Consider the following 27,615-nt stretch of genomic DNA (forward strand, 5'->3'; position numbering starts at 1 on the left):
CTTGTAGATGGAACTGGCAGATGGAGCCCCGTGACCCTCTCACCTACCCACCCACCTACCTGCCTGCCTACCTGTGCTTTGGTTGGAGGAATTCTTAGTGTGATGAAAACTGGGAAAATGTTTGTTTGAAATGCCTTAGGCAAATAGTTGGATGAAGTACATGGCGGGGAGGGTCACTGTGTTGTGCTGCAGTACGGAGGGTACAAGTTGGTCATGCCCAAATTCTGTTAGAAATGTCAGGTCTCCTTTGGGCATTTTGACGGCATTGTAGATTACTAAAAGAAGAAAATATTTTGGGTACCGCTAGTGATCTTTGATTCAGCTTGCTCGGTAGGGTTTTTTTTAACTTGAATTTTAGTTGATTTGATTTCAAGGTAATCTGGGCATTGGAATGGGAGGGAGGGCAGGAGGGTTGTGCGGGGGGAGGGGAAAGTGAAGAAAAGGAGGGGATGGTTAGATACATTTATTGCAGAGGGTGGGGGTAGGGAATGTGGCTTGAAGGGAATTCTCTGGAGAAAGATCAGTGGGTAGGAGGGTGAGGGAACCAGCTTGGTACTGGAAGGGATGGGGGTGAAGAAAGGGAGAGGTGTGTGGTTAGGTTTATTGTAGAGGGTGGCGGTGGCAGGGAATGTGGTTGAAGGGGGGAATTCTCTGGAGAAAAGATCGGTGGGCAGAGCTCTGGGGAATTGAGTAGAGCTCACGGGCAAAGAAAATACTAGTTAATAGTAATAGTGAATTGTTAATGTTAGTTAAATTGTTGCTTGGAAACTTTCTAAAGCACTTGCAAGTCGAAGTGCAGAAAGAAAAGCAGAATTGTTTTGCTTTGCTGCAACTTGCAGGTGGGGAAGAGTGAATACCGGTCACTTGAAAAATTGTGTCAAAAACTTGAATCAGCAGAGGATTAACATCCTTCACTGCTTTGCAAGCCTGAGTGGTTTACCTGAAGGTGTGAAGGTGTGCAGTGTTCAGGAGCAGAGGTCTTAGAGAAGGTTTTAAATGCGAACTTTTTATTTTAAATAAGTGGGAGATTTTGGTGTGCACTTAAAATGAGAGTACATGTACTCATCTGAGTTTGTAACTTATTTTTGCTCATTGAGATAGTTGGTGATTGAAAATTCTGAGCAAAATGAAAAAGCTATGATTTCTAAAGGAATTTTGTATGTCATATTGTGCATTATGTAAACACATCACTTGTCTTTCCTTTGTGGGCGGTATTAATAACAAATTTTGCTTCCTGTTATCTTCATAGTCATTGTAACATGAACCTCATAACCTTTGTGGTCACTGTAAAATTGTTGTAAAATTTGGTAGGAAACAATCTATGTGCCCTTGCTAAGATTAGAGTTAATAATCCATCTATCTTTACTTTGAACGTGCTTTTTGAATGATCCAGTACGAGAGGGGAAACTCAGCCAAAATTACTTTGGGGAATAAACAAAATGGGTGGGGGGATGTTTACTAGCTGTGGTTTGATTGTAAAAATTCAGGGAAAGATCTGAAAACCCTTGGTATCACTTGTTTCTGAGATGCATGGATTGAATTGGTAAAGTAATACCTGTGGCTTTTTGTTACCATGTTCCTCTTTCCCTCAAATTTCACTTTAAAAAATTTAAATCCCCCCCGCCAAAAAAAAAGAATTTAGTAGATGAATTTACCAGCAAATTCCATACAGATAAAGGATTAGACATTTTTTAAGAGGGAAAAAATTTCTTATCAGCAGACCCTGCACTTAAGAAATCCTAAAGTGTGTTCTTTATTCAGAGGAAAATGATCCCAAATGTCAGAACAGAGATATTGGAAGGACAGAAAGAGTAAATTTGTGGGGTATATATAAATGAATGTCTTGTGGAGTTTAAGTATATGTAGAATTAAAATAGTTAACAATAGCACAAACATGGGGCCAGAGTAAATGATACTGGTGTTCTATGGTTCTTTCGTTGACTAGGTGATGTATAAAGTACCAACTTAATTCCTACATTGTAATCTCTACGGTAACCACTAAAACACAGTAACATAATGTATAAATAAGCTAATACAAGGGGGAAATGAAATAAAATATTTAACCCAAAAGAAGTCAAGAAGGGAGAGAAAAAGAAGATTCAAATAGGAAAAAGTAAAATGGCAGATTTAAATCCAAATATTTAACTAACTATGCTAGATGTAAACAGACACATGCTGATTAAAAATATAGTCAAATGTGATATATTTTTAAGACCCAATTATATACAGCTTGTAACAGTTGTAGCTTGAAGTTTAGGATGCAGAAAAGTTGAAAGTAAAGAGATGGAAAAAGAAACACAGTACTGTGCAAACTGAACTAGCCCCTATTCTTGTGCCATGCTGTACCTAGCTCATAATGTGATTGCTAGATTTAAACCAGATAATCTCACTTAGAGGTTTTTAAACCATTGTCCTGGATACATATTAAATACTCAATACATTTAACTATTATGTTTGAGGTACCTTGTTTCTTAAGATAGTATCCCCGCCCCCCCTTTTGAGATGATACAGCAAGGACTTTTTTTGTAATATTGTACATATTTGTCTCGTAGGTTGCTTGATTTTTCAGTATCTTCCATATGTACTCATACACATTTTATTCCTTTTCTTAAACTTTTATATTTTCATTTAACTTGCAGAGTGTTATGGCTGTTATCTCTTATTTTTGTTTTAAGTCTGCTTTGTGGTGCCTCTGTCTAATGATAGTATTACCCATAGAGTTTCCAAACTAAACGGCATTCTTTTATTTTCTCCCTAGTCTTTTATGAGGTGTTAAAATTCTTCAGAATTATTCTTTCTTAAATTATTATTCACATAATATAGACCTTCTCCATCATGTCAATTACCTTTTAGCATGAGGGCTTTTTGAAGAATAGGTGGGTATGTAATTCTTTATAAAATAGTGCTATAGAACTTGTCAGAGAATCTTCTCTGGACCTTTGCTTTGTATGACAGTCTGTTGTACATTGATTACACATCGATAGGAGAAACTTAAAAGACTTTTGTTCTGCCTCTGGTGTTTCATTTAGCTTTTTAAGAAGGCACTGCTTTTTGAAGGAGATTAAAAATGATTATATCGACTCAGATCTGAATCACCCAAAATTAGTTAGTTTTCCTAAACAACCAAAATTGATGTAATTCTGGACTGAATTTGGTCTCCTACCCACATGTTAGTGGGCATATTTGTGTTTGTGGAATGTGCTAAGCCTTTCAGAATTGACTAGACTTACTGAAGGTATAATATGGGCTTTTCTTTGGGGTTTCTTCATCCTTTAGAACTTGGGAAAATGAAATTTGTCATAGTTAATTTGGTGGGTAGCAATAAAGTCAAATATCTGTAGTCCTTTTTTTTTTCTGTGTTGAATCTGAGACTTATTTCTGGGAGTTTAAAAATAATCCGCTTCTTATAAATTTCACCTTGTATCAATAAAACTGTACAAGTTCTTGTAATTTAAATAATAATTTCTTCATAGCAAGTCATCGACCTGGACTAACAAGGAAGGTAACTACTCGGGGTGGAAGGTAGAACTCATTACTTGTGGTTTCACTCCTGTGTTCGTTACTGCTCTTTTCATTTCTCTTTGAACAGGTTGTTCCTTTCAACAGCTTTAGATGCAATACAGGAACAGACATTTTTACTTGAGTGATTGTCTTAAGTTAAAAGGTGTAGGAAAATTCAATACCAGATTAATGAGAGCCATGTTGTATTGTTTACTAGGCAGTGAAATCAGCTGTGCAGACCATCACTGTTGGAGGCGTGAGCACATCACAATTTAAGACAATTATTCCTCTGGCAACTGCTCCCAATGTCCAGCAGATCCAAGTGCCTGGAAGCAAGTTTCATTATGTCCGACTTGTTACTGCCACTACAGCCAGTAGCTCAACCCAGCCAGTTAGTCAGAGTCCCAGTACAAACACTCAGCCTCTTCAGCAAGGTTAGTAACCATTTTTACAATAGTAATTAATGCTTTGAACATTATTGAAGAACATTGATCCTTTTCTTGCTGAAATCGTGATTAAATATGGCAATTCAGCTGAGAGTTTGAATTAGCAGCTGTTATACAAAGCAGTGACAGAATTGTAGTTTTATATAACTGTAGTATTTCATTCTGCTAGAAGTCGGTACACAGTGTGCTGTAGTACCAGATAATCATAATTATCAGTTTGTGGGTAGTCATTTTATTGCTGGTTTAAAGCCTACCATTGATGCCAGTGGGATAAATTTAGATGGAAACAAATTATTTATCGTATTTTCTAAACAATGAAGATGCTTGATAGGGTTTGGGTCAGTTGAAATAACCAGTAGGCAAGGTGTAAATAAGTAAGAATTTATATCACTTTCATTCTGTACTTATTTTGAATCTGTAATTTTTAATAAAAAGCCATTGAAATGTTCTGTTGTTTGCTCAGTTGTACTTTTTTCCTGGAAGATATTCCTTTTTATAGCCCTTCCATCTTCTGTTTGTGTTTAACCCTTCCTACCACCTGATACACATACACAGACTCACACATAGCCTTTCTCCATATTTATCTGCTTGTTAAAAAATTGAATCGTGTGAAAGGATCAGGTTTTTTTCTTGGAAGACTGCCACATATTCCAGTGATGTCAAAAAGCAGTTGAAGCAAATGAATGATTTATTGTTTATAGATGTTAATAGAAGAATTAAAGACCACTTGTTTATTCTTTCCTTTTTTTTTTTTAAAGGATCAGAAGGTGAAGCCGTCTATTGCTGATAGCTAGTTCACTTAAGGGAAACTAGAAGAAAAAAAAAGTTTATTTTTTAAATTACTAGTGGGAGAAAGTGGAGGACCCCTGAGGGAAACAGCATTTTAGTGTGTGTTCTATTAAAATCAGACATATCAAGTAAATCATATTTTCTAATCCTTCTTTAAACTGATTGTGGAAGAAAATCTTTTATTATAGTGTTCTTAATGAGAGGAAAAATGACTAGGGGAGTCAAGTTTTGTATTCTCTCAATACTGAAACTTAGCAGGTTACTAACAGAAGTGCTTACAAGTTCAATTTCCTTAGATATCATAATGATGTAAAGCAGTCATTAGATACAATTGGTGATATTTTATGTGTGTGTTGTTTGTATGTATACAGTATGCTGAGTATAATTTCCAGTGTGATGTTAAAATGAATTTACTCATTATCAAGAATAAGGTTTTGGTATAAGTAGAAAAGGGAGCTGAAGATCCAGGAAGAGTGGAGGGATGGGTTGGGCATTTTGTAATTCTAAGATATTTACCGGTGGCTTCTTTTCCAACTTCATGTCTGTCTTTCTGCCTGTATCTCTCTATTCTCTTTGCCCCCTGAAAATCCGTCATCTACACGCCCCCACATAACACCCTTCCCTGCTTCTTCCTGCTTTTCTGTCCACTTTCAACTTTTCCTCTCTTCACCCCTCTGTCTCTCTGGCTCGTTCTCTATGTATACCCTCTTCCCACCCACTCATAGACACTTACTACCCATGCAGTTTCCCTTATATTCACCCATATTTTTCTTTTTGTCTTTCTCTTCTATCCCATAAAAGATCTGGGTATGTATAATATACTATATTATTTCTCAGGAATAGCGAGTTAACTTGCAGTTTTTATTAGAGATACACTAAATAGTTGCTCTAGTTCATCAAATGTATTAATGTCTTTCTAAGGGCTTAATTTCCTATGAGCGATTTACTTATGCCAAAGAGAATTGGGCTCATCTTATACATTTTCTCATGAAAGCCATACAAAAACCAGCATTCCAAGGCTCCATACTGTTCATTGCAGGCTGGACGGCAGGTAGCACTGCAGAAAGAGCCAGAAGAATGCTTGGTTAACCTCTTTAGAATATTATCTCCTGCCATCTTGGTGAGGGAGGAAATCAGTTTAAGAAATTAAGAAGTCTCAGAAACTTGCAGCTGTGGTTTCTGAAGTTTGGAAGGGGCTGTTCTAAAAAGATTGTCAGAATTCTAGTTAAAGACTAAACAATGAAAGACTATGCCATCTTCTCTGAAAACTGCAGTAGTAGTATTATTGGACAGCTCAAAAGTTAAGGAGGAGAAATAGACTGTTGATTTATTATATAACGTCAATATGATAACCCCCCTTCCCTAGGCAATTTATAGTGTCCTTTTTTCTGACCATATTTTCTGCATTCCCCAGGTTTCAGTTAAAACTCATCATGTAGATACCAAGCTAATGTAAACCTGAGTTCCCAAATTTTCCAGCTCTGTCTATGTGCACATGCGCACACATGCATGGGGTTCCTTTCTTTATTCTCCAAATAGGAATCATCAGAGTTTGAGAGCAGACCACACACTCCTTCCCCATTATTTCGTGGACTCGGAGGACATTCTTACATATCTCTAGTTTTCGCACTTGCTTCAGAATTGCTGCTGTATCTGCTCATGGAATGATGATCAGCATCTCCTCGCCAAGGAGCCAGTGGTGTAGGGAGTCCACTCTTCTGTGTCCCAAGCATGACTTCAGGCTTTTAATACCTTTCAGTTCGCCTTTCAGTGCCTTATAGTATTGCTGAGGCCAGTCTACAATGGTTATTATAACTTTACTAAAGATGAAGTAACTGAGGAGACTCAGAACAGGAAACAATTTCAAATCAGGTATTGGATGTCACTGCTCCTATAATTCATGGTCATACTCTCTTTTTGTTTAACAACTTTATTGAGATATAATTCATAGCTACTATAAAATTCACCTCTGTTAAGCATATTGTTTAGTGGTTTTTAGTGTATTCAGAAATATGCAGTCCTTACCACTAATTAAATACTTTCTGGAGGTCTCCTGCCTTCCCCTCTTCTCCTTAGTTTATCACCTTGATGCAGGGACCTCCTCCCGTTTAGGTCAGCGTACTCACTAATGTTCTTCCAGGACTCTCTACTTTTGGTCTTCAGCCATTGACCTGCCCAGCGTTTCCATCCACAGAAATCTATTTTTTTTTCTTTTATTGTTCTGAGCAGTTTAGATCACCTTATCTCAACCTTTCTCAGACCAGGCTCTAGACTATTTACATAAATAAGGGATGTCCTTTCTAGCTACCTAAATCCCCTTTTTAGACTGTGAAAGTGGCAGTAGGCAGTATTAAACATTGTATTTCTTTTGGTCTAAAGATAATAATAGGTCTTGTGCCAATCTCCTGAGTTTCACCATAGCGTTTCTCTCTGTCACGTTTCATCTTCCCTTCAAATCAGCTCATCCTTGAGTTTTTAGTTTTAATAGCTGTTATTTTCCCAGTCACTTGAAAGCTTCACAGTGACTTTTCTTCCCTTATACCTACAATTTCTGCCATCCAAAAGGTCGATAATTCATGTTCCTTCCACCTCTCCCATGTCTCTTTGTAACTGCTCTCTCCTTTCCATTCCCAGTGCTGTCACCCCAGACTAGACCCTCAGTTTTTTCACTCTTCTAACTTGTTTCTTGCAGCTCCATTCTGTCTTACACTCTGCTGCCAAACACAGTTTCTTTTCGTGCTATTCCAATCATATTTCTGTACTTCGGAATCCTCAGATACTTCTCATTGCCTACTGAATTAAAAACACAAATTTCTCCCCCACATTCAAGGTCTTGCAGTCATCCTTTTTGCTTGTGCTTACCTAGTTGCAGCCAAACTAGCTCTGGTCACTAACATTTTGTGCAATATTTGCTGCTTTCCAGCATTACGCCTCCACTTCTCATGCCTCTGCCTCTGTGTGGAATGTCCTTCTCCAGCCTGTGAACCCTCTCTGTAACCTAATCACTGAACAGGACCTATCTCAGAACCTGTGTCCTCAATGCATTCTTTCCATAGCCCATCCCCTGCCAATCGCATGTATGTTCTGTCGCCTTTGAACGCCCACAGCACTTTCTCTTTTTTTAACAGTATTTATTTTATTGGGTACTTGTCTAATCTGCTCGACTTGAATATAATCTCTTTGAGCGGGTGTCTTGTACTTGAATTTCCCTGGAACACTGTCCACAGTGTATATAGTAGTAGTCATTTATTACTACTACTAGTTATTATTTATTACTACACTACTGTATATAGTAGTGTAGTCATCTACTACAATAAAATAGTAGTCATTTATATAGTAGTAATGGTTGTAGTAATAACATTAATGACAATAATGGCAACTAATATTTATTGAGCACTTACTATTTGTTGGGCACTGTTCTAATAAACGTTTATGAATTAATATATTTAATCCTTATACCCTTTAAGGGAGATACTATCCCCATATTGCAGATAAAAATAAAGGCAAAGAAAGTTTAAGTAGTTAGAAAGCAGCAGAATTGGGATTTGAACCCCCAGGGTCTGATGATTTAAGAGACCATATTCTTAACCATACTTTGCTGCCTTTTAATAGATACTCGGTAAATAATGAATTACGCAAGAAGGATATTTTTCTCTGGTGTAAATACAAACACAGCAATTAGAAATAGTATAGAAGAGTGTTGTTACCCGAGCTCCTGAATGGCAGTATTTTTTTCTTATGTAACGTTTCATCTGTTGGATTTAGTGATGACTATATAAGTCGTCCAAATACAGACTGAAGTATTTTCAGTAGAATGTGTTAAATGACAAACATTCCCTCATAAAGTGGACAGACTATATAGCTACCTAGTAGATGGGTTAAGGAATTTTGAAAGGTAGTGATCCTGATTAAACATTGTTTCAAATAGGAAACAAATGGAATTCTATAGGTCTTTCATAAGGATATCTTGAGGGAACTAAGTATCTTAAATGTTTTAAATACTATTTCCTGTAAGTAAATTGTCCCGTTTCCCTTTTTTAAAAAGCGAAGCCTGTGGTTGTCAACACCACTCCAGTGCGGATGTCAGTTCCACTTGTCCCAGCACAGACTGTCAAACAAGTGAGTATCACATAATGTCTTTTTTCAGTGGCTCCCACAGACAATTTGCTTTTAAAATTGAAAGTTAAGATTGAAGGACAAGAAATGTATACTGCACCGAGAAGCTGTAAAGTTTATCTTTGTAATTATTGATACAATTTATTTCTTTTTAGGTTGTTCCAAAACCAATCAATCCAACTTCACAAATCGTCACTACCAGCCAGCCCCAGCAGCGGCTTATCATGCCTGCCACCCCACTGCCACAGATCCAGCCAAACCTCACTAACCTGCCACCAGGCACTGTGTTGGCCCCAGCTCCGGGAACAGGGAATGTGGGTTACGCAGTGCTTCCAGCTCAGTATGTTACTCAGGTACGAGGCAAAAATGAAGTCATTGCACTTCCAAAAGGATAATTGGGTCTAAAATGTCTAGCGCTATCCCGTTCTGAAACTACTCAAACCATCTAATTCAGTATTAAAATGGCTCTTTCCACAATCTTGAAACGTTAATGAAAACTTCTAAGCTGTTTTCATGTATATTAAGCATTGAGGAGTACATAGCATAGGTCAACTATAAAAGTCAGATAATTTGGAACTGAGGGCAGTTTGGCGAGAGGGCAAGATCATGTAGATATACGAGAAAGTAAATTGAAGCTAAAATCAGCAGAATCCGAACGAATTCAGAAACAACTGTGACTAATAAAGCTCTTCCTCATCTATGAATATGATGCTACTGACTTGTTCTACTGTGAGATGCATTTCTATGCAATGTATCTTTAGTGACCTGTCCAGACTGTCTCATCTGGTCATCTTTAGATCAAAGCTACAGATTATTCAATTGTCTGGTTTGGGTTAGGAGTGCGGCTTCTAGGAAGCAGAAGTTTTTTTTTTCATGTAAGAATCAAGCAAATTAGTACCATGTTCTAAGCTATTAAATTTATTTCAGATTATAAGAGAGACGGAAACCTATCTGTATTTTAACGAAATGTACTTTGAAATATGTTATGTTTTTAAAAAATATGTTTTAAAAAGATGTTTTAAAAAATTAAGGTTCAATATTTTTATCATTAGTATCTCTTATGTTTAGAAATGAGTTTGAAGTAGAAACTTCGTTATTGTGCACGTAACTTCTCATTCTCTATAACTTGCAATGTGATGATCGATACACTACCTGTTTTAGTTACAAGTAGACACATTGCATTTTTCTAGCCAGTACACATTATTACTCTTTCAGAGCATTCATCTAGAATTTCCTAATTCTGATAAGTACTCCTCTATGAAAAAATTTCCTATATTTGTGTAATGTAGCACTTTAAAACGTTTATGTTGTTTTCATCTCTAGTATTAGTTTGGGTCTTTAGAAAAACTTCATGAGGTGGTGAGTTTGTATGAAATTGTCCATTCTGTGTTTCCTGTTAATATTTTAGTATATGAATTGTGCTTCTGACTGATCATTATACCTGAGAATTTATCCATTTTTGTAAATAGAGTCTAAAATTACCTTTCTTTACATGTAGCTACAGCAGTCTTCATATGTGTCAATAGCAAGCAACTCTAACTTTACTGGAACACCGGGTATCCAAACCCAGGCAAGACTTCCATTCAATGGGTGAGTATTTTGAAAATATATAAATTGTTAAATCAGGTGAAATGCAGCATCAAATATGTATATATATATATATATATATATATATATATATATATATATATATATATATATATTTCAAAATACATTTATTTAATTTTTTCCCCTCAAAGCTATGTGAGCATGCCTCTATGGTACTGTTTATTTCTAAATACTTTAAACAGAAAAGTCACAAGAATAGTCAAAAGAACTCCCAAATATCTTTTACTTGAATTCACCAATTTTTGCCACGTGTTCTACTATTCTCTCTGTTTCTCTCTCTCTCCACTTCTCCATCTCTCCTCTCCCACTCTGAAGATACTCTTTTAATTAGTTTTTAAATTATGTTAGGTCTTTGCTTTTTTTTGTCTGTTTTTAAATCTTTTTGTTGTTGCCTTTGCAGTGTTGATTTAGAGGCAGTGCCTAGCTATCTGACGGAATCAGTCTACCCTTTCCTCCCCTCCCAAATTCTGGCCCTACATACCCTTTTCTACTCACTACCTTTTATAATTGCATCCAAAAAGTTTTGAGGAGATTTCAACTTTAATTCTCTCAGAAGGAGGAATATTTTTTGTGGAATGTTTTGTAGAAGCTATTGATAACTTCCTTTTTTCTTTTTCTTTTTTTAAATCCGTATCTTGGCTGTTTCGCTTTTCGTGTTACTACTTGCTTTTGAACTTAATGTAAATGGACAACATAGCAAACTTTTATTAGAGCTGGATATGTTTATTAAAGCTTTATTTTAGGAGGAACTTACAGATTTTCTAATTTTAAATAGTTACTTTTAATTGATTAAAATGTATGTCTTTTTTGTTGTCTGTATAGCATAATCTCATCAGAGTCTGCCAGTCGGCCCAGAAAGCCCTGTAATTGTACAAAATCGCTGTGTTTGAAATTGTAAGTCTTTTTGGTACTGTTTTCTCATTGGATTTACCTGAAATGCTTTTTAAAATAAATAGAGTTAACTAAAGATTCTTGGTAGACCAATTTTATAAGTCTAAGTAATTTAAATAAACATACAAGTGTCAATGTTGGAAAACATATGGCATTGTAAAAATACTTTCATTCATTCAGAAAAAAATAATTTCAGAGTCCTTCTCATAGATGAGGTACTGGAATTGGGGTTAGGGAAGCAACAGCAGGAAGTAGATAGACATAGTCTCTGCCCTTAATAATAACACATTTGGTCTTATTTATGACCTTTCTATCTGGTCTCCTGAATGAGGTGATACGCTGCGTAGTTTTAAAAATTGTTGGATGATTAATTTGCTTCTTAGTACTGAAGTAGGAGATTTGACATAAAACAGTTAAATGAAAAGCGCTGGTCATATGGGAGTCCAAAAAAGCATGATAGTAGTTCAAGTGAGCAGGTTCCACTCATAGAATATAGCCCACAATTTTCCTTTTTCATTATTTTGAAAAAATTTACTTTGGGGGCACATAAAATCACATAGCTGTTATGTTGACAGCTGTTACTGCTGGAACTAAGTTTCTAAACCAAAATTCTAAGGAGCCGGTGACTTTCATTTTGAGTCTTACCATGTAGTTGACAACATACAACTATAACAAGGTAGTTTTAAGTACATTTCTAAAATGTTTTGCTGCATAGATCATGCAGATAATTTCTAGTTTTGTTTGCTTTAACAATGACTTTTTTATATGACTTACATTGACTTTTATATTTCAGATATTGTGATTGCTTTGCAAATGGTGAATTTTGCAACAACTGCAATTGTACTAATTGTTATAATAATTTGGAACATGAAAATGAAAGGCAAAAAGCAATAAAGGTGATTATTTTTATTTCATTTAACTCACAAAAATTTCTAATTTCACATGTTTTTTTGTAGGACTCTTTGTTTTACAAAGCAAGTTAATTCCCTTTGCAGTATGTATGTATGTATGTATGTATGTATGTATGTATGTATGTATGTGTGTTTGTGTGTATTTATTTATTTATTTATTATTTTAAAAAACACTTTTATTTAGAAATAATTAACACATGATTCACCCAATTTAAACTTTATAATTCAATGGTTTACAATAGTCACAGGATTGTACAACCATCATACAATCTTACTTTAGAATATTTTTGTTTCAAGTTTCATCCATGTTGTAATATTCCTTTTTACTGCTGAATTCTATTCTATTGTATGGATATGCCATATTTTATTTATCCATTCATTCCTTTGCAGTATTTAAATGTAATTTGTGATTTAACTTCACTTGATATTTGATCTGTTTTGATAGGCATGCCTTGACAGAAATCCAGAAGCTTTTAAGCCTAAAATAGGGAAAGGAAAGGAGGGAGAATCAGATCGACGTCACAGCAAAGGATGTAATTGCAAACGTTCCGGATGTCTTAAAAACTACTGTGAATGCTATGAGGTAAGATGCTCTTTGGAAAATAATCTAACCATCTTTTGAAAATAACTTTAGAAAGGGCATACTATAAAAATTTACTTGGAAATTGGGAAATTGCTTTGCTCTTGCAGTTAGAAAACATGTACAGTTGGCCGAAGGGCCCTAAATTGAGGAAGACCTGGTCTCCCAAGAAAGGTTCAGAGGAATAATTGCACTTCGCTTTATTGTGCTTCACAGATGTTGAGTTTTTTACAACTATAAGGCGAGACCCTGTACAAGCAAAAAGAGTACAACTCGCTTTATTGTGGCAATTGCTTTATTGTGGTGCTCTGGAACCAGACCCACAATATGCAATATCTACCATGGTATGCCTGTACCTTGGTTTTGTCATTACAGCTTGGGGTCTCATTAGCTGATTTACCAGTTCATAACTTCTTGATCATTATACCAGTAAGTATGCAAATCAGAGCACCAGTTTACTGATTTTCAATCAAAATAACATAAAAGTGGATTGGAAATTATAGCCTTCAACTGAGGGGCAATACCACCCAATCTCCCCCATGGGCTTTTTAGAAATATACATGGATACAAAATAGCCTGTATTTCAGGGTGCAGTCCTGAAAGTAAAGATTGATCTGCCCAAATGCCAGTAGCACCCTGTTGAAGAACACTGCTGTGCGAAAAACTAAATTATGTTAAGAAGTTTGCTTTGTGAACATAAAAATAGAAAAGGAGGAACATGGAATATTGCTGGAATTGGTTATTGGTCATTGTGAGGTGATTGCATTCATTTTTACCATTTCACCCTCCCACTCAACTAGCTGTTTTTATTTATGGGTGAATCATCTTTGCCAGAGAATATAGTTGAAACTCTGCTTTGAGATGCCATGTAAATCATCCCCTTCTTGCTTCAGACAAAGTACTATGTAGTTTATTATTTTTATTTGCAAAGCTTAAATGTAACAATCTAGTCAGGCCTGAGATTAACTCTAGGTTACTCTCATTGGTTTCTTGGTGTGTCTGAAACTCTTTATGGACAATCTTTGGGGTTGAGTTATTTCTATAGTTGGCTCTTCTCATCTGGTATATTTTCATTCTTTCAAATTTCATATTCAGAGGGAGACTTTAGTTTGGGCAGAAGGCCTAGCCTTACACTTGGTAAAGTAATACCACCAAGGATTGCACTCTCACCTGGTAAGATTAGCTCTGTTCCAGGAGCATGTACCTGCAATTTAGTGCCCCTTCCCATACATAAACGTGTCAGAGTAAAGATTTTGTGTACTGAATTCCCTGTGTAATGAATACTTTATGCATTGCAAAGGTCAAATACTTCTTTGAGGAAGTACAGTAAAGTAATATCTTGTTAGTCCTAAAGTCAGTTAGTATGAGTGAAAATTGTGTGTAATCAAGACTATTTATTTATTTATTTTTAAATAAATGTTATTGGGGAATTGGGGGACAGTATGTTTCTTGAGGGCACATCAGCTCCAACTAGTTGTGCTTCAATCTAGTTGTGGAGGGCGCAGCTCAGCTCCAAATCCAGTTGCCATTTTCAATCTTTAGTTAGTTGCAAGAGGTGCAGCCCACCATCCCATGCGGGAATTGAACCGGCAACCTTGTTGTTAAAACTCGTGCTCTAACCAACTGAGCCATCAGGCCGCACCAAGATTGTTTTCGAAAGTCTCTTAAATTGTCTCAGAGTCTAACAAGTTGGTTTTTCATCCACTATTGGAAAAGATTGATTCTTGTTTAAATACCTGATGAAAGAGGTGGCTTCTCTTCATAAACCATATCATATAAAAATTGTCATGAATATATAAAAATGTAAGCTATAAAACCAAGTCCACAAAAAGAGAGAAAATGAAAATTATTGTAAAGCTGGGTCTGAAGGGCAAAAAAAGCCTTTCATGTACATGGCATTGAGCAATCAATACATTCTAGGCATGTGAAATTCAACCATACGTGAATAATGTAATTGTCCACAAAAGAAGTTGAATTAGCAAAGCCAAATGGACGCCTTGTCATTCTAATTTCTCCCTCCTGAGATACTGTTAGGCATTATTAGTACCTTTCTTATGGTTCTTAAAACTTAATCCAAATTTCCATTATTGGTATGTCTCTCCCACCCCTCCACCCCACTTCCTCACTGAGGGATTTTTATCCCTTCATCATTAGATACTTATTAAGTATTGCTTTAGTTAAGTAAAGTAACCCCGCCTGGCTCATAGTAACCCAATTAACTCAAAATGTATATCCATTTTGTCCCTTGGTAAATAGAATTTATTAGTATATTGTAGTAAGAAAGGAGCAGGGTAAAATGTGTTCACAGTATGATCCATTTATCATGCTAGGTGCTGTAGAGAGAAATTATTTATTTAAATTGACATGGGTTCACTGAAGAAAATGCAGCCAGCAAAAGATACTCAAATTTACTAGGAGTCTAGAAAATGCAAATTAAAGAACAGTGAAATCTCACTTTAGGTTCCCCCCCAATCAGATTGGTGAATATTACAAAGAGCTATAATATACCTTGTTGGAGGGAATGTGGGAAAGGTGTCTTTTATACATTTCTGATGAGATGTGAGGTATTACAGCCTTTTGAAAAACAATGTGGCCACATCTATTAAAATTAAAATACATGTACCCTTTGGCCAGTAAGCCCAATTCTAGAAATCTAGCTCATAGAAATAAAAGCATAGTATATACAAAAATCTTTTTATTCATTGTTTGTGGTACTCAAGAACTTGAAACAAAATAAATGCCCATCGACAGGGGAGTGAATGCCCAAATAAAATGTAGCCCATTCATACCAGGGATTAATACATGAATTTAGCCTATGCCAGATGTCTTGGAGGGATGGATTTCTTGAGTCTTAGTGTGAGAAAAGGAAGATGCAGAAAAGTGGGAATATGATTTTGTAAAACAAACTGAAAAGAGAAAGACTTATATTTGTGAGTTAATATATGTGTATGTATATAAGATCAATGTTTTTCATAAATATACATATATTTTGCATATTTTAACATGAAAGCACACACTGGTTTAATATGGATTATCGAAGGGTTTGGGCAATCTGGAACAAAGAGAGGTTCAGGGAAGGAGATATCCATAATAAAAATAGCATCTATTAAATTCCTTCAATGTGAATATTGTGTGTGTGTTTGCATAAGTTGGAGGTCACTAACATGTCGAAGATTTCACTGAGGTGGTTTGATTCTGGTGGACTCTTACTTTTTAATACTGTAATGTATCATTCATATTTTTTATAAAGAACATCTATTATTCATACCAGGAGGAAAATCTATGGTGGAGGAGAAATTGACATGGACGGTCTCAAACACAAACATATAGCCACTCTCAGACTTGAGAATACCTACCGATCCACATGGGTGGTTAGCCCATTTAGTGTTTGTTAGCAAGAGATGTTTCCATTTTATCTTATATCGGTTGACCAGTCCTATTATTTGTTGATTTGATCATGGAGTCTACTTACAGTAATGTTTTTTGATTTGAATTTGGAAGCTTTTCTTTTGTGAATCTTCTAGGCAAAAATAATGTGTTCTTCAATATGCAAATGTATTGGCTGTAAGAATTTTGAAGAAAGCCCTGAAAGAAAGACATTGATGCACTTGGCAGATGCAGCAGAAGTAAGGGTACAGCAACAAACAGCAGCAAAGACTAAGTTATCCTCTCAAATTTCGGACTTGCTTACTAGGCCAACACCAACTTTGAACAGTGGAGGAGGAAAGTAAGTCAATATTTTCCTCTTTTTATAGTATGACATGAATATTCGTTTTTGGTAGTTTCTCATTTTGGACAAAATTGAGTTCATGCTTTTGGTTGCAAACTTCATTTTTGCATTTTCTTTAGTTATTGCTATAAAGGAATTTAAAGGTAACAGAAAAACCACTCAAATATATTGCACAGTTCTAAAATGCACAGTAATGCTTTAGTTGACTGTGCTTTAATTTGATTTCTCCCTACTAAGATGAGCAATTATGTAATTTGAAAAACCCCTAAGAAAACCAAATTTTTAATATCCACTACTGGTTGTGTCATTACCCATATTTTTGCACTTTCTTATCATCTCTTGCCTTTTGCGTATCCTGGTAGCGCTTTCCCATCCCAGTGGAGCACCTAATTTCACTAGACTGCTGAGCTCTGGAGTTGGAAAGCTGGAGCTTCTTTTAAAGTCAAGCCAACCTGAGTTTAAATACTATCTGTGCTCTGTAATAGTTTGTGAATTCGACAAGCACTTCATCTCTAAGCTTGTTTTCTTAGCCTTCAGATCTCCCTTATCACATGGCTGTGAGGAGTAAAGCATCTTTGGTGCGTTTGGCACGGCCTGATGCAACATGTTTACTAACTTGGGTTTATATTAGAGAGTTTGTTAGAGGTTAATTTGAGGAATTATTAAGTGGAATGAGGCTTGCAAATGGTATATCATTTAAAATGCCTAAATTGAAATAAGATCCAATACTAAGAACAGTAAGACTTCCTTTGTACAAAATATTTTGGATATTAGTTTTAAAGAACTCTTACAACTAATATAATCAGCAAATGGTTCTTAACTGAATAAAGTGGAAATGGGCAGACATCTTAATAGGCAGACTCCTTTCTGGTAATCTGCTTTCAATAATCCTTCAGAATATTAAATTTAATCTCCATTTGGAGATTGAAATATTGCTATACTCAAATATTTTACATACAATTAATTTTTCAATTTTCATGGGGAAATGTTTATATTATGAAGTATTTAAGAACACAAAATTATATACTATATTCAAAACTATGTTAAAAAAAACTGTATAAAAAGTTATACCAGCCATGTAACTTTTGTCTTTGAGTGACAAAAATTTGAAATTTTTTCTTTACTTTTGTAGTTTCTAAATATTACATGTACTACTATTATAGTTTTAATAATTATACAATATTATTGTAATATAATATTTTCAAATTTAAAGTGCTTTTTATATTTTAAAGATTTCTATACAACTATATAGCAGCCTAAGTCCTTAATTATCCTCTCTTGTCATGGCAGGCCTTAATTAAAGACTTCATTTATTTTGTTTTGTAGTTTCCTTCTATCAGTGACTGCTTACAAGTTGTTGAGTTAGTGGTTAGAATTAGGTTGCCTGATTTTATCTCTTGAAGGTTTTTACCACTTGTCTATGTATAGCAAGCCTCAGATGGATTGCTCAAATTTAATACTCAGTAGTTCAGAGCTTTATGAATGAAATTCCATGTATAGAACAGCATCTGGTTTCCCCATTGTTTTTGTTGTGATAGAACAATGCAAGAATTTGGGGTGCCTTTTTGTTTTGTTTTAAGTATATGGGACTATAGGAAAGAGCTTTAATTGCAGTGTTGTACAGGAATGGACAGTGCTTTCAATTCCCAGTATTACTCATTCATTCAGCAAATATGCATGGAGTGTCTCCATGTGTCAGGCACTGTTCTAGGCAGTGAAGAAACAGAGTAGATAAAGCAATGACTGCACTTGCGGAGCTTACTTACATTCACAAACTGGGAGGACTTTTGTTATAGAAATAGACCAGTCATGTAGAATTACATCTTTTAGTTAGGTAAGTAGACATATATTTTCTGAACATTTTGAAAATATGTTCAATCATAAACCAGGTCTAACTTTTCAAAGCTCTTTAGGATGTGCTTGTGCTCACTGAAAAGATTGTGGTGATGCTCAGTGTCCTGGTGAACCATGAAAATGTCAACAGAGATTTCCAAATGAAAGAATGTCATCCATTTTCAAAGTTACTCAACACCATCATCATCTCTCTCTTTCTTTCTCAAAAATCATTTCAGATTGCCATTTACATTTGTAACTAAGGAAGTAGCTGAAGCCACGTGTAATTGCCTTCTTGCCCAGGCAGAGCAGGCAGACAAGAAGGGAAAATCAAAGGCAGCAGCAGAACGGATGATACTTGAGGAATTTGGACGATGTTTGATGAGCGTCATCAACTCTGCTGGAAAAGCAAAAAGTGACCCTTGTGCCATGAATTGCTAACTTTTGTATAAAAGACTGATAAATGGAACTGTACAGAAAATTGAAGGTGCAGGGACTCTTGGTTTTCTGCAAGTTAGTTTAACAATGACTGTATTGTTAATTCAGTCCTTGTGAGATCTGAAATTATAATACTGAAAGAGAAGAAATTTTAAATGAGGATATTAGTACATTTTAAATCTTAGTTAAATCTACTTATGCCCCCTCTGAATTGAATTTTTCTGTATTGTATTATATAGATTTTTAATTTGCTTGGGTTTCTTAAGAATTAGATGTTCTATCCTTCTGACTCTTATTGACAAAGAACATTTATAAATTACTATAATTTATTATGTATGGCGTTGTATGACTTTGTTCAGTAGAAAAAGCCAAAGGAACATTGGTAATACCCAGTCGTTCTTTGGTACTAGACCAGAATATAAGCAGATAGAATGCCTACATAAACAATTCTTAATGAAGCATATTCAAATGACATTTTGTGTTTAGAAAAGCACTATCTTTTTAAGAAAAAATGACTTTTTAAGGCAGATTCTGGAATAATATCCTATTGTGACTTTGAGAATGTCAGAAGGGGAAGTAATCTGTAGGCACACTTAAAATGCAAAAGTTATTTTGTTTTTTTGAAAAACGTTAAGCGTTAAGGGATAGTAAAGAATATTCAAAGGATGGCTAATGTGTTTTTATAATAAGGGGTGACTAAGAAATGCTCTGGGATGTTTCCATTTTCTTTTAAGGAAGTGGTATGTATTTGAAATGATAATAAATTGTCAAAGTGATTACTGGGTACTATTAAAATGAGAGGTGCATATAAATAGAAGTAAACATTATTATTATTATTATTATTACTATTATTATTATTATGTAGTGATAAAATAGAACCTTATATAATTACCAGGTATCAAATTCGGCTTGGATGGAGAAATACAGTATATTGAAGCTTGAAGCTCTAAGAGATGAGTTTCGGGAAGGATTTTTCATCTATACAAACAAAAGTCTTTATAGACTTTTGAACCGAAAGGTATTAAACCAATATATGACTCTTACTTGATTTACTGAAATGGGCCTCCTAACAAAGCTTTCAAAATTGTAGTGGGATTTTTGTTTTTTATAAGGGAAGCTTAATATGGCATTATTTTTAGCCAGTGATTTGGTTAGCTGAAGGTATGAGTGTTTTCATATAATTCTAAAATAACTTAAATCATTTTCAGAAATACAAACCTTTATGAATTTAAGAGCCTGTTATAATAGGACTGTGGATTTTATGACAAGAGAAAACCATGTTGGAATTCAGGCATTTTGTTAGGTACCTTAATCCTCGGTAATTAGTATATAATTATTACATTTCCTGCAAGGAATCAATAGTTGTATGTATTAAGTGTGTATATATGTTCATATGAACACGCAAGATATAGGCACTAGAAATTAAGTAATCCAAAAGAAGATTCCGTTATTCATTAAAGTATCTTCCTCTTGAAATTTGGATTTATAAAATTATAGTGCAGTAAACTTTAAATGTAGATAGTGCAGACATTCTTAGCACCTCACTCTAGTATGTTTAATTAAAATTTGTATAAATGTAAATTAGTGTAAGAGGATAAAATAATATCTAATCAAGTTATTTTTCAAAAGATTACAATACCTTTTTGGTCTAAACCTAAACTTTGTTCATTTTGTACATATTCTATGTTTAATTCTAATTGCACCTTTGTGATGTGTATTTATATACAGTGTGCAGAAAATGTTTGTGAAATTTGGATTACAATTATAGATTATGTATGATGGCATTGCTTGAGAATGTTTTGCTTGTAAAAATTTGAAGGTGCAATCAAATGCTACTAGTTTTCCTGATTTTCAAGAAGCTAAAGTATTAAGTCTTTTCCTTTGTGTGTAGTACTTAACTAAACTTTTTGTATTTAGGCATTTGCATCAAATTGCTGAACAAGATTAATATCCACATTAATTCAACAATTTTAAAAGACTTTGGGGAGGGTTGGGTATATAATTTTTTAGCTCTATTTACATCCCAAAGTAGAAAGATTAAATTTATATTTACTAGAGCTATTCAAAGAATACACTTTTCTATATTGTAAAAACAGGACAGCAAAGTAAATCGTACAAAAAATAAACATTTATACTATTCTGTAAAAAAAGGTTTTGCACTTTTTCTTTAATAACACCACTTTTAACCATTTAACATGCAAGAAACCTTTAAAATACTTGATTTTAAGTAAATTTAACATTATTTCTGAAAGCACACAACTGAAAATCTATCATTATAATTGCCCAGTTATCATGAACATAAATTGCTTTGAAATGACAATGTCTTTTCTAATTTTCTAGTTCCTTTTAAGGACAGAAACTCAATCTACTCTTTCCTTTCGTTTTTATGGTGAGCACCTTTCTTAGTTTCCTTTTCTCTCAAGAACTGAAAGCAACCTGTAGATCTTGTCTTTGGACTCTATGGGAACCAGAACCTTAACCTTACAGGTAATGAACCTACTAGTAGCAACTTTGGGGAGAGACTACTGCTTTAGCTTCCATATCCTTTGATATGAACAACTGACATTTTCTAAATTCTTATGTAAAATGTAAATAAAAATACCTTTAGAAAAGTCTTCTATTTTTGTTTTATAATACAAATAAATAGCTAAGAAAATGAATACTTACGTAAATGCAGGACCTTCAGCCCTGTGATCATACGGCATCTCTTAAGCATTTTATATAGTTTTGTATTTTATATCAGCAACCCAAGGAGATGGAAGCCAATCCACAAGAAAGCCTTCACTATTATAATTTCTATTATTATGTAGTATTATGTAAATTACGTAGATCTTTGTTTGGGCTTCTTTAAATGTTCATTTTGTCATCTCTAGGCCAAACATGAGCTTTTCATGATCCACGTGATTTTATTAAATGTAAGTTACAAAGTTTTAAAAACTTTTGAAATTAAAAATTTACCTTTAAATAGTTTTATGAATGCATTTTAGGCATTTTAGTTTTTACTCAAAAGCAGTTAAGAAAATAATTATATTCAGGGCAATGTTTATTATAAGGTCATGTACTTTAACGTAATTTATTAGCAAATAAGATCAGACAATATATAAAACACAATAACATCATGACCAGGGTGGGTTTATCTCAGGAAAAACAGGTTGACCCAACATTCAGAAGAAAAAAAATCAATATTATGTATCAACATACAAAAGAAGACAAATGTGATTATCTCAAAAGTTGCAGAAAACCTTTAATTTATTTTAATTAGTTTATTGGGGTGACAATTGTTAGTAAAGTTACATAGATTTCAGGTGTATACAATTCTGTAATACATTATATCTCATTGTGTGTTAGAAAGCAACTTTTTAGATATGCTAAAACTACTGAGTTTATGCTTTAAAAGGGTGAATATTATGGTATGTAAATTACCTCAAAATTTCCCCCCCAAAAAAAGTGCAGAAAATCATCTGACAAAATTCAACACCCATTTATGATTACAGAAAAAGAAAAAGAAAAGCTTTTCAGCAAACTGGGAATAGCAGGGATCCTCAACTTGATAAAGAGCTAACATACGAATGATGAAGACTGCTTTCTCCTTGAGATTGGGAACAAGGCACTCCTATTCAATATTGTGCTAGAGGTCAATAAGAAAGGGGAACGCCATAGATTGGAAATGAATAAATAAGACACTGTTTATGGATGATGTGAACACCTATATAGGAAAATCAAAGGATTTTTTACAAAAAGCTACTACGATTAATAAGTAATTTAGCAAGGTCAGTATACAAAAGTATATTTTTACATAGTAGCAACGAATATTTAGAAACTGAAATTTTTAAATTACCATTTGTAGCAGCACGACAATACATTAAATGTAACAATATATGTCCAAGATCTGTATGTGAAATGTAGAAAACATTGATTAAAAAAATCAAAGACCTTAAAAAAGAGATACCATGTTCATGGATTGGAACAGTCAATATCATTGAGATGTCATTTCTTCCCATATTAACCCATAGATTCAACATAACTCGTCAAAATCGCAGTAGGGAGTTTTGTAAGATTGAACAAGCTGATTATAAATTTATAAAATTCAACAAACTGATTACAAAATTTACATGGAAAGGTACAACTGAAATAGCCAAACATTACTGTGGTATTGGTGAAAGTTACACTCCTGGATCAATGGAACTGAATAGAGCCTAGAAATAGACCCATATATATGTGGTCAATTTTTGACAAGGGTTCACAGATCACTAGAGAAAAAATGGTCTTTTTAACAAATGGTACTGGAATATTCACATGTAAAAATATGAACAATTTATATACCATACAACAAAATTAACTGAAAATGGATCATAACTTAAATGCAAAACCTAAAACAAAAGTATCCAGAAGAGAAAACATACGAAGAAAAAAAATCTCTGACCTTGAGTTAGGCAAAGATTTCTTAGATGATGAAACTAAGAAGTATGTTCCGTTAAAGAAAAAAAAATCAAATTGGACTTATCAAAATTAAAATGTCTGCTCTTCAAGAAATAAAAGCACTGAGAAATAAAAGCCACAGAGAAAAAAAAAAGCCATAGAGTAAGAGAAAATATTTGCAAAATGCATCTGATAATGCACTTATGTCCAGAATATATAACAATAAGAAAAAAACCAACCTTCCCAAATATGGACAAACAACTTGAACAGACATTACACCTAAGATCATGTGGATGGCAAATAGCCTACGAAAAGATTTTCATCACTAGCTATTAGTAAAATGAAAATGAAAGCCACAATGAAATACCACTGCACATCTATTAGTATGGCTAATTCAATACAAAACCCTGACAATACCAAGTACTGGAGAGGAGCAACTGGAAGTTTCAAATATTCCTGGTTGAAATGCAGAGTGGTATAGTCACTTTGCAAAAGCAGTTCTGGCAGTTTGTAAAACACGCTTACCACATGACCCATTGTATGGATACAGCACATTTTTATCTCTTCATCAGTTGGACATTTAAACATTTTCACTTTTTAGCTATTATAATGCCACTATAAAATTTCTGTACAAGTTTTTATGTGGACATATTTCATTTCTCTTGGGTATGTATGTCTGTCACTAGAATTACTGGATCATATGGTAACTGTTTTACTTACTTTATGAAGTGTCAGGCTGTTTTCCAAAGAGTCTGCCTTCCCACTAACAGGTTATGAGGGTTCCAATTTCTCTACATTCTTACCAACACTTATTATCTTTTTTATTAGAGCCATCCTAGTGTGAAGTGACATCTCATTGTAGTTTTGATTTGCATTTCCCAGAGGGCTAATGATGTTGAATACTATATTCATGTGTTTATGGGCCCTTTGTATACTTCCTTTTAAGAATGTCTACTCACAGTCTTTACCCATTTTTCAAACTGGGTTTATTATTGAGTTATAGAAGTTCTTTGTATACTCTAGATACAACTCCTTTATCAGATAATATGATTTATAAAAATTTTCTCCCGTTCTGTGGGTTGTCTTACTTTCTTGATGGTGTCCTTTGAAGCACAGGTTTTTAACTTTGATGACATCCAATTTATTTTTTGTTGCTTGTGCTTTTGGTGTCACAGCTGAGAAACTATCACCTAATCTAAGTCTCAAAGATTTACTCTCTTCTAAAAGTTATATACTTTTATTTAGGTTTTTGATGCATTTAGAATTAATACTTTTGCATGTGGCTATCCAGTTGTTCCAGCACTATTTATTGAAAAGTAAGAAGGACAAATTTCTGATGGGAATGTTAATTTTCTTCAAAAAATAAAAAGGACAAAGGCGCTGAGTAGAATTTATAAACTAAATTACCCCAATCAAATAATATAAAAAAATCTTCACTGTAAAGCATATCATATCAAGTAAACCTGGTATCAGACTTGGAACACTTTCACTAGGGCAAGAACAATTAACTGAAGGCAGTGCTAAAGGCAGTGATCCAAACATTATCTTCAATATTTGTCCAAATCATCCAGCACTTAAATAATTTAAAACACTAAGTTCTTAAAATATAGAATATATTAGTATATGAGTCAAATGTAACAACAGAAAATAAGACACTACAGATATGAACCCAGTTTTAAGTAAAGATCAGGTACAAAACTTGGATTTATATAAGCAATAAGTTAAAAGTGGTGATTTACAAACAGGCTTCCTTTAAATAAGATTTATCCTGGTGCATCTAAAAATCATTCTGCAAACAAAACAAAAACCACAATATTCAGACGTCTCAGCAATTGCTCTTGTGTAAAATACAGTACAACTCCGGTTACATTTCAAAACTTCAGCATTTGAGGTAGAATAGAAATGTATACAAATAGACTAAGGTGAATTTCAATTCATGAAACAACTTTTATGTAGTCATTAATCTTTAACAATTTTCAGTTTTCATATAAGATTATACTTTGTGAATATTCATTCAATGGCAAAAAGATGATTGACACTCATGGGTGAATAATGTGCTTGTTTCTTTTATCCATTAAAATACTCCCATTTGTAAAAGTACATGTACCTATGATTTTTTATTTATCTTTTCAAATCTGGATGTGAGAATGGAGAAAATTGCCCGTATTGTTTCCACCTTTAGATTATTTAAGCTCCTAAATTTCTGAAAAACTCATTACATTAAGACCACTTTTTTCATAACTATTGTCTCAATTTGCCACCTTTTTCCAATTTATTGCTCAAATACTATGAAATTTGTTTATTCATTCAACATATGAAATCTGTTTCATTATTTTAGCCACCCTGCAAACACAAGTAGACTTCAGAAGAAGTTGGAATAAAGGCTTCTCATTCGCTGATGAGCACTGGATTCTTCGAATAGGAGTCAAGTAAGTGTGCATTCTATTATTCACAAGTAGTATTTCGAAGTCTAGAGACAATGGATTGTGAAAATGATGTCACCTGTGTACTTCCTAGGCTACATTCCCCAGCTTGGTTGCAGCACAAGGAACCATTTCATGGCTTATGTGTTTACCTTCTGCCTGATAAAGCATGGTGTTTCTATTTTAGGGCACCGTAAGCAAAGGGATTTTTGTGGTATTTGATCTTAATTTAGCTTTAATTTTCAAACCAGACCTTAACTTCCAAGTAAAAATTATACTCAAGGTGTTATAGGTATTCTGTCCACATTCTTAAGTGCTGTAAACCAAAGAGCTCTTTTAGGGAATGTAGTCTGTCTATAAGAGGAGTCAATGTTTTGGTGACTCCTAGCTGTTGTAGTTTTCTTGTTTTTAAGGTAGACTGAACAAGTTAAAAGTACGTCCAGTCACATTATTCAGTCTTAGTAAATTGAAAGACAGCACCTCTTAGCTGGTCTGCTTGGGTAACTGAAATGCTGCGAGCCATACCGAAGTTCGAGCAGACTATATGATACGCAAGTGACAAATTCTAATAAGTCAGAAATGCCAACTAGTCCATTGAGCAGAATGGTCAATTTATAAAATATGGTAAGTTGACTTTAAGTGTTGACCAATTAGTCTTAAAGTAAGTTTTAATGTTTTAGATCCCTCATTTGAATGGATATCCATCATTACTTAGCAGATGCCTGAATTTATTGGTATTAGCAAAACCTGGATATCTGTAATCCTGTAAAGGTGGCCAGTGTTTCCTTGACAAAGTTTTCATTTCAGTTCTTTCTGAATGGTGTTTTAAAGGGAAATGAGTTACATCTTCAGCTCTGAACTTTAAGAGACTATTATATCCTTTAGTAACTTTACAAAGTGATTGATGGCACACATTTCTCCATCAAAGAGATGCTCATCTAACTCTAGAAAAAGATAAATATGCCCAGAAAGCTCACATATTTTCTGTTGAAGATAAAATTCCCTCCATTTAGGAAGTCGTTCATTAACTGGCATTCTTCAATGGGTTCTTACAACTTGCTCACAAATATTTATGACTCGAGGTAAATTTTCTGAAGGGATATGCAAACCATTCTTCTTTTTAACACACAACAGTGACCCAATTTTAGAAGCTTTAAGATCTGTTGTATACAGTGCGCTGATGCAGTCCTTACAAGTTAAAAGAGCTGATAATTTATCGGCAATATAACCAGCACAACAGGTGAGACTCAGCCTATGATCTGAGGGGTCTAGTAGTGCCTCACTTAGCAAACAATTAGACCAGTCTTGGCAAATATCCTCCTTGTGAAAAAGAGTCTTTATAACGCTGAGGGCCAAGTCTGTCCAAAGGGCCAAGTCTGTCCCTCAAGCAATTGAAATGTCAAGGATGCTTGGTTCACTTCGAAACACTTCACCTTGTACTCTATATGTGGTCTCCAATTTATGGTAAGCTTTCTGGAATGCCATGCAGGTAGGGTTAGAACTGGTTGCTGATAACTGTCTAAGCATCTTTAGAAATAATTCCAGATGGTCTTGACTGAATTTGTAAATCAGAAGATATGGAAAAGGCATGGCCTTTGGGAAAACATAATTTTGGTAGACCCATTTTAAGCTCTCAGCGTTGAGTGAAAATCCTAGGAATCCTAGTTTTCGCTTACCTTTAAATATTTGATTATTGCTAGTGTCAGCTAAATGTAACAAAAATAGTCTTGGCTTCACTTAACGTGTAATTAATTTTATTAAAAGTTTCTGGCATTAGAGGTCCTTTATGTCCCTTTCCATAATAGTTCCTACTATTAAAAATGTCAAAGAGATAGTTAATTAAGCATATAAAATGGATGGTGCCAGTATAGATTTGAAAAGGAGGCAGGCCTAATGACAGCAAGCATTCCAACGCGCTGGCCACGCCTTC

General features: G+C 34.4%; 1 protein-coding gene across 1 annotated transcript; it reads left to right on the forward strand.

Annotated features, from left to right (window-relative positions):
- Positions 1-488: 488 nt before the first annotated feature.
- LOC308495686 (protein lin-54 homolog) lies at positions 489-22,331 on the forward strand (the record flags this gene model as incomplete). The annotated part of the gene is made up of 10 exons (XM_081080653.1): positions 489-527; positions 3,719-3,935; positions 8,782-8,855; positions 9,008-9,205; positions 10,351-10,442; positions 11,283-11,354; positions 12,145-12,247; positions 12,708-12,845; positions 16,367-16,569; positions 18,645-22,331. 10 exons carry the CDS (start codon positions 489-491, stop codon positions 18,844-18,846), a joined length of 1,338 nt encoding a protein of 445 aa, XP_080936779.1. The 3' UTR covers positions 18,847-22,331.
- Positions 22,332-27,615: the final 5,284 nt, after the last annotated feature.

This window comes from Rhinolophus hipposideros, assembly GCF_964194185.1.
Source record: "Rhinolophus hipposideros genome assembly, contig: HAP1_SCAFFOLD_271, whole genome shotgun sequence".
Classification (NCBI taxonomy): domain Eukaryota; kingdom Metazoa; phylum Chordata; class Mammalia; order Chiroptera; family Rhinolophidae; genus Rhinolophus; species Rhinolophus hipposideros.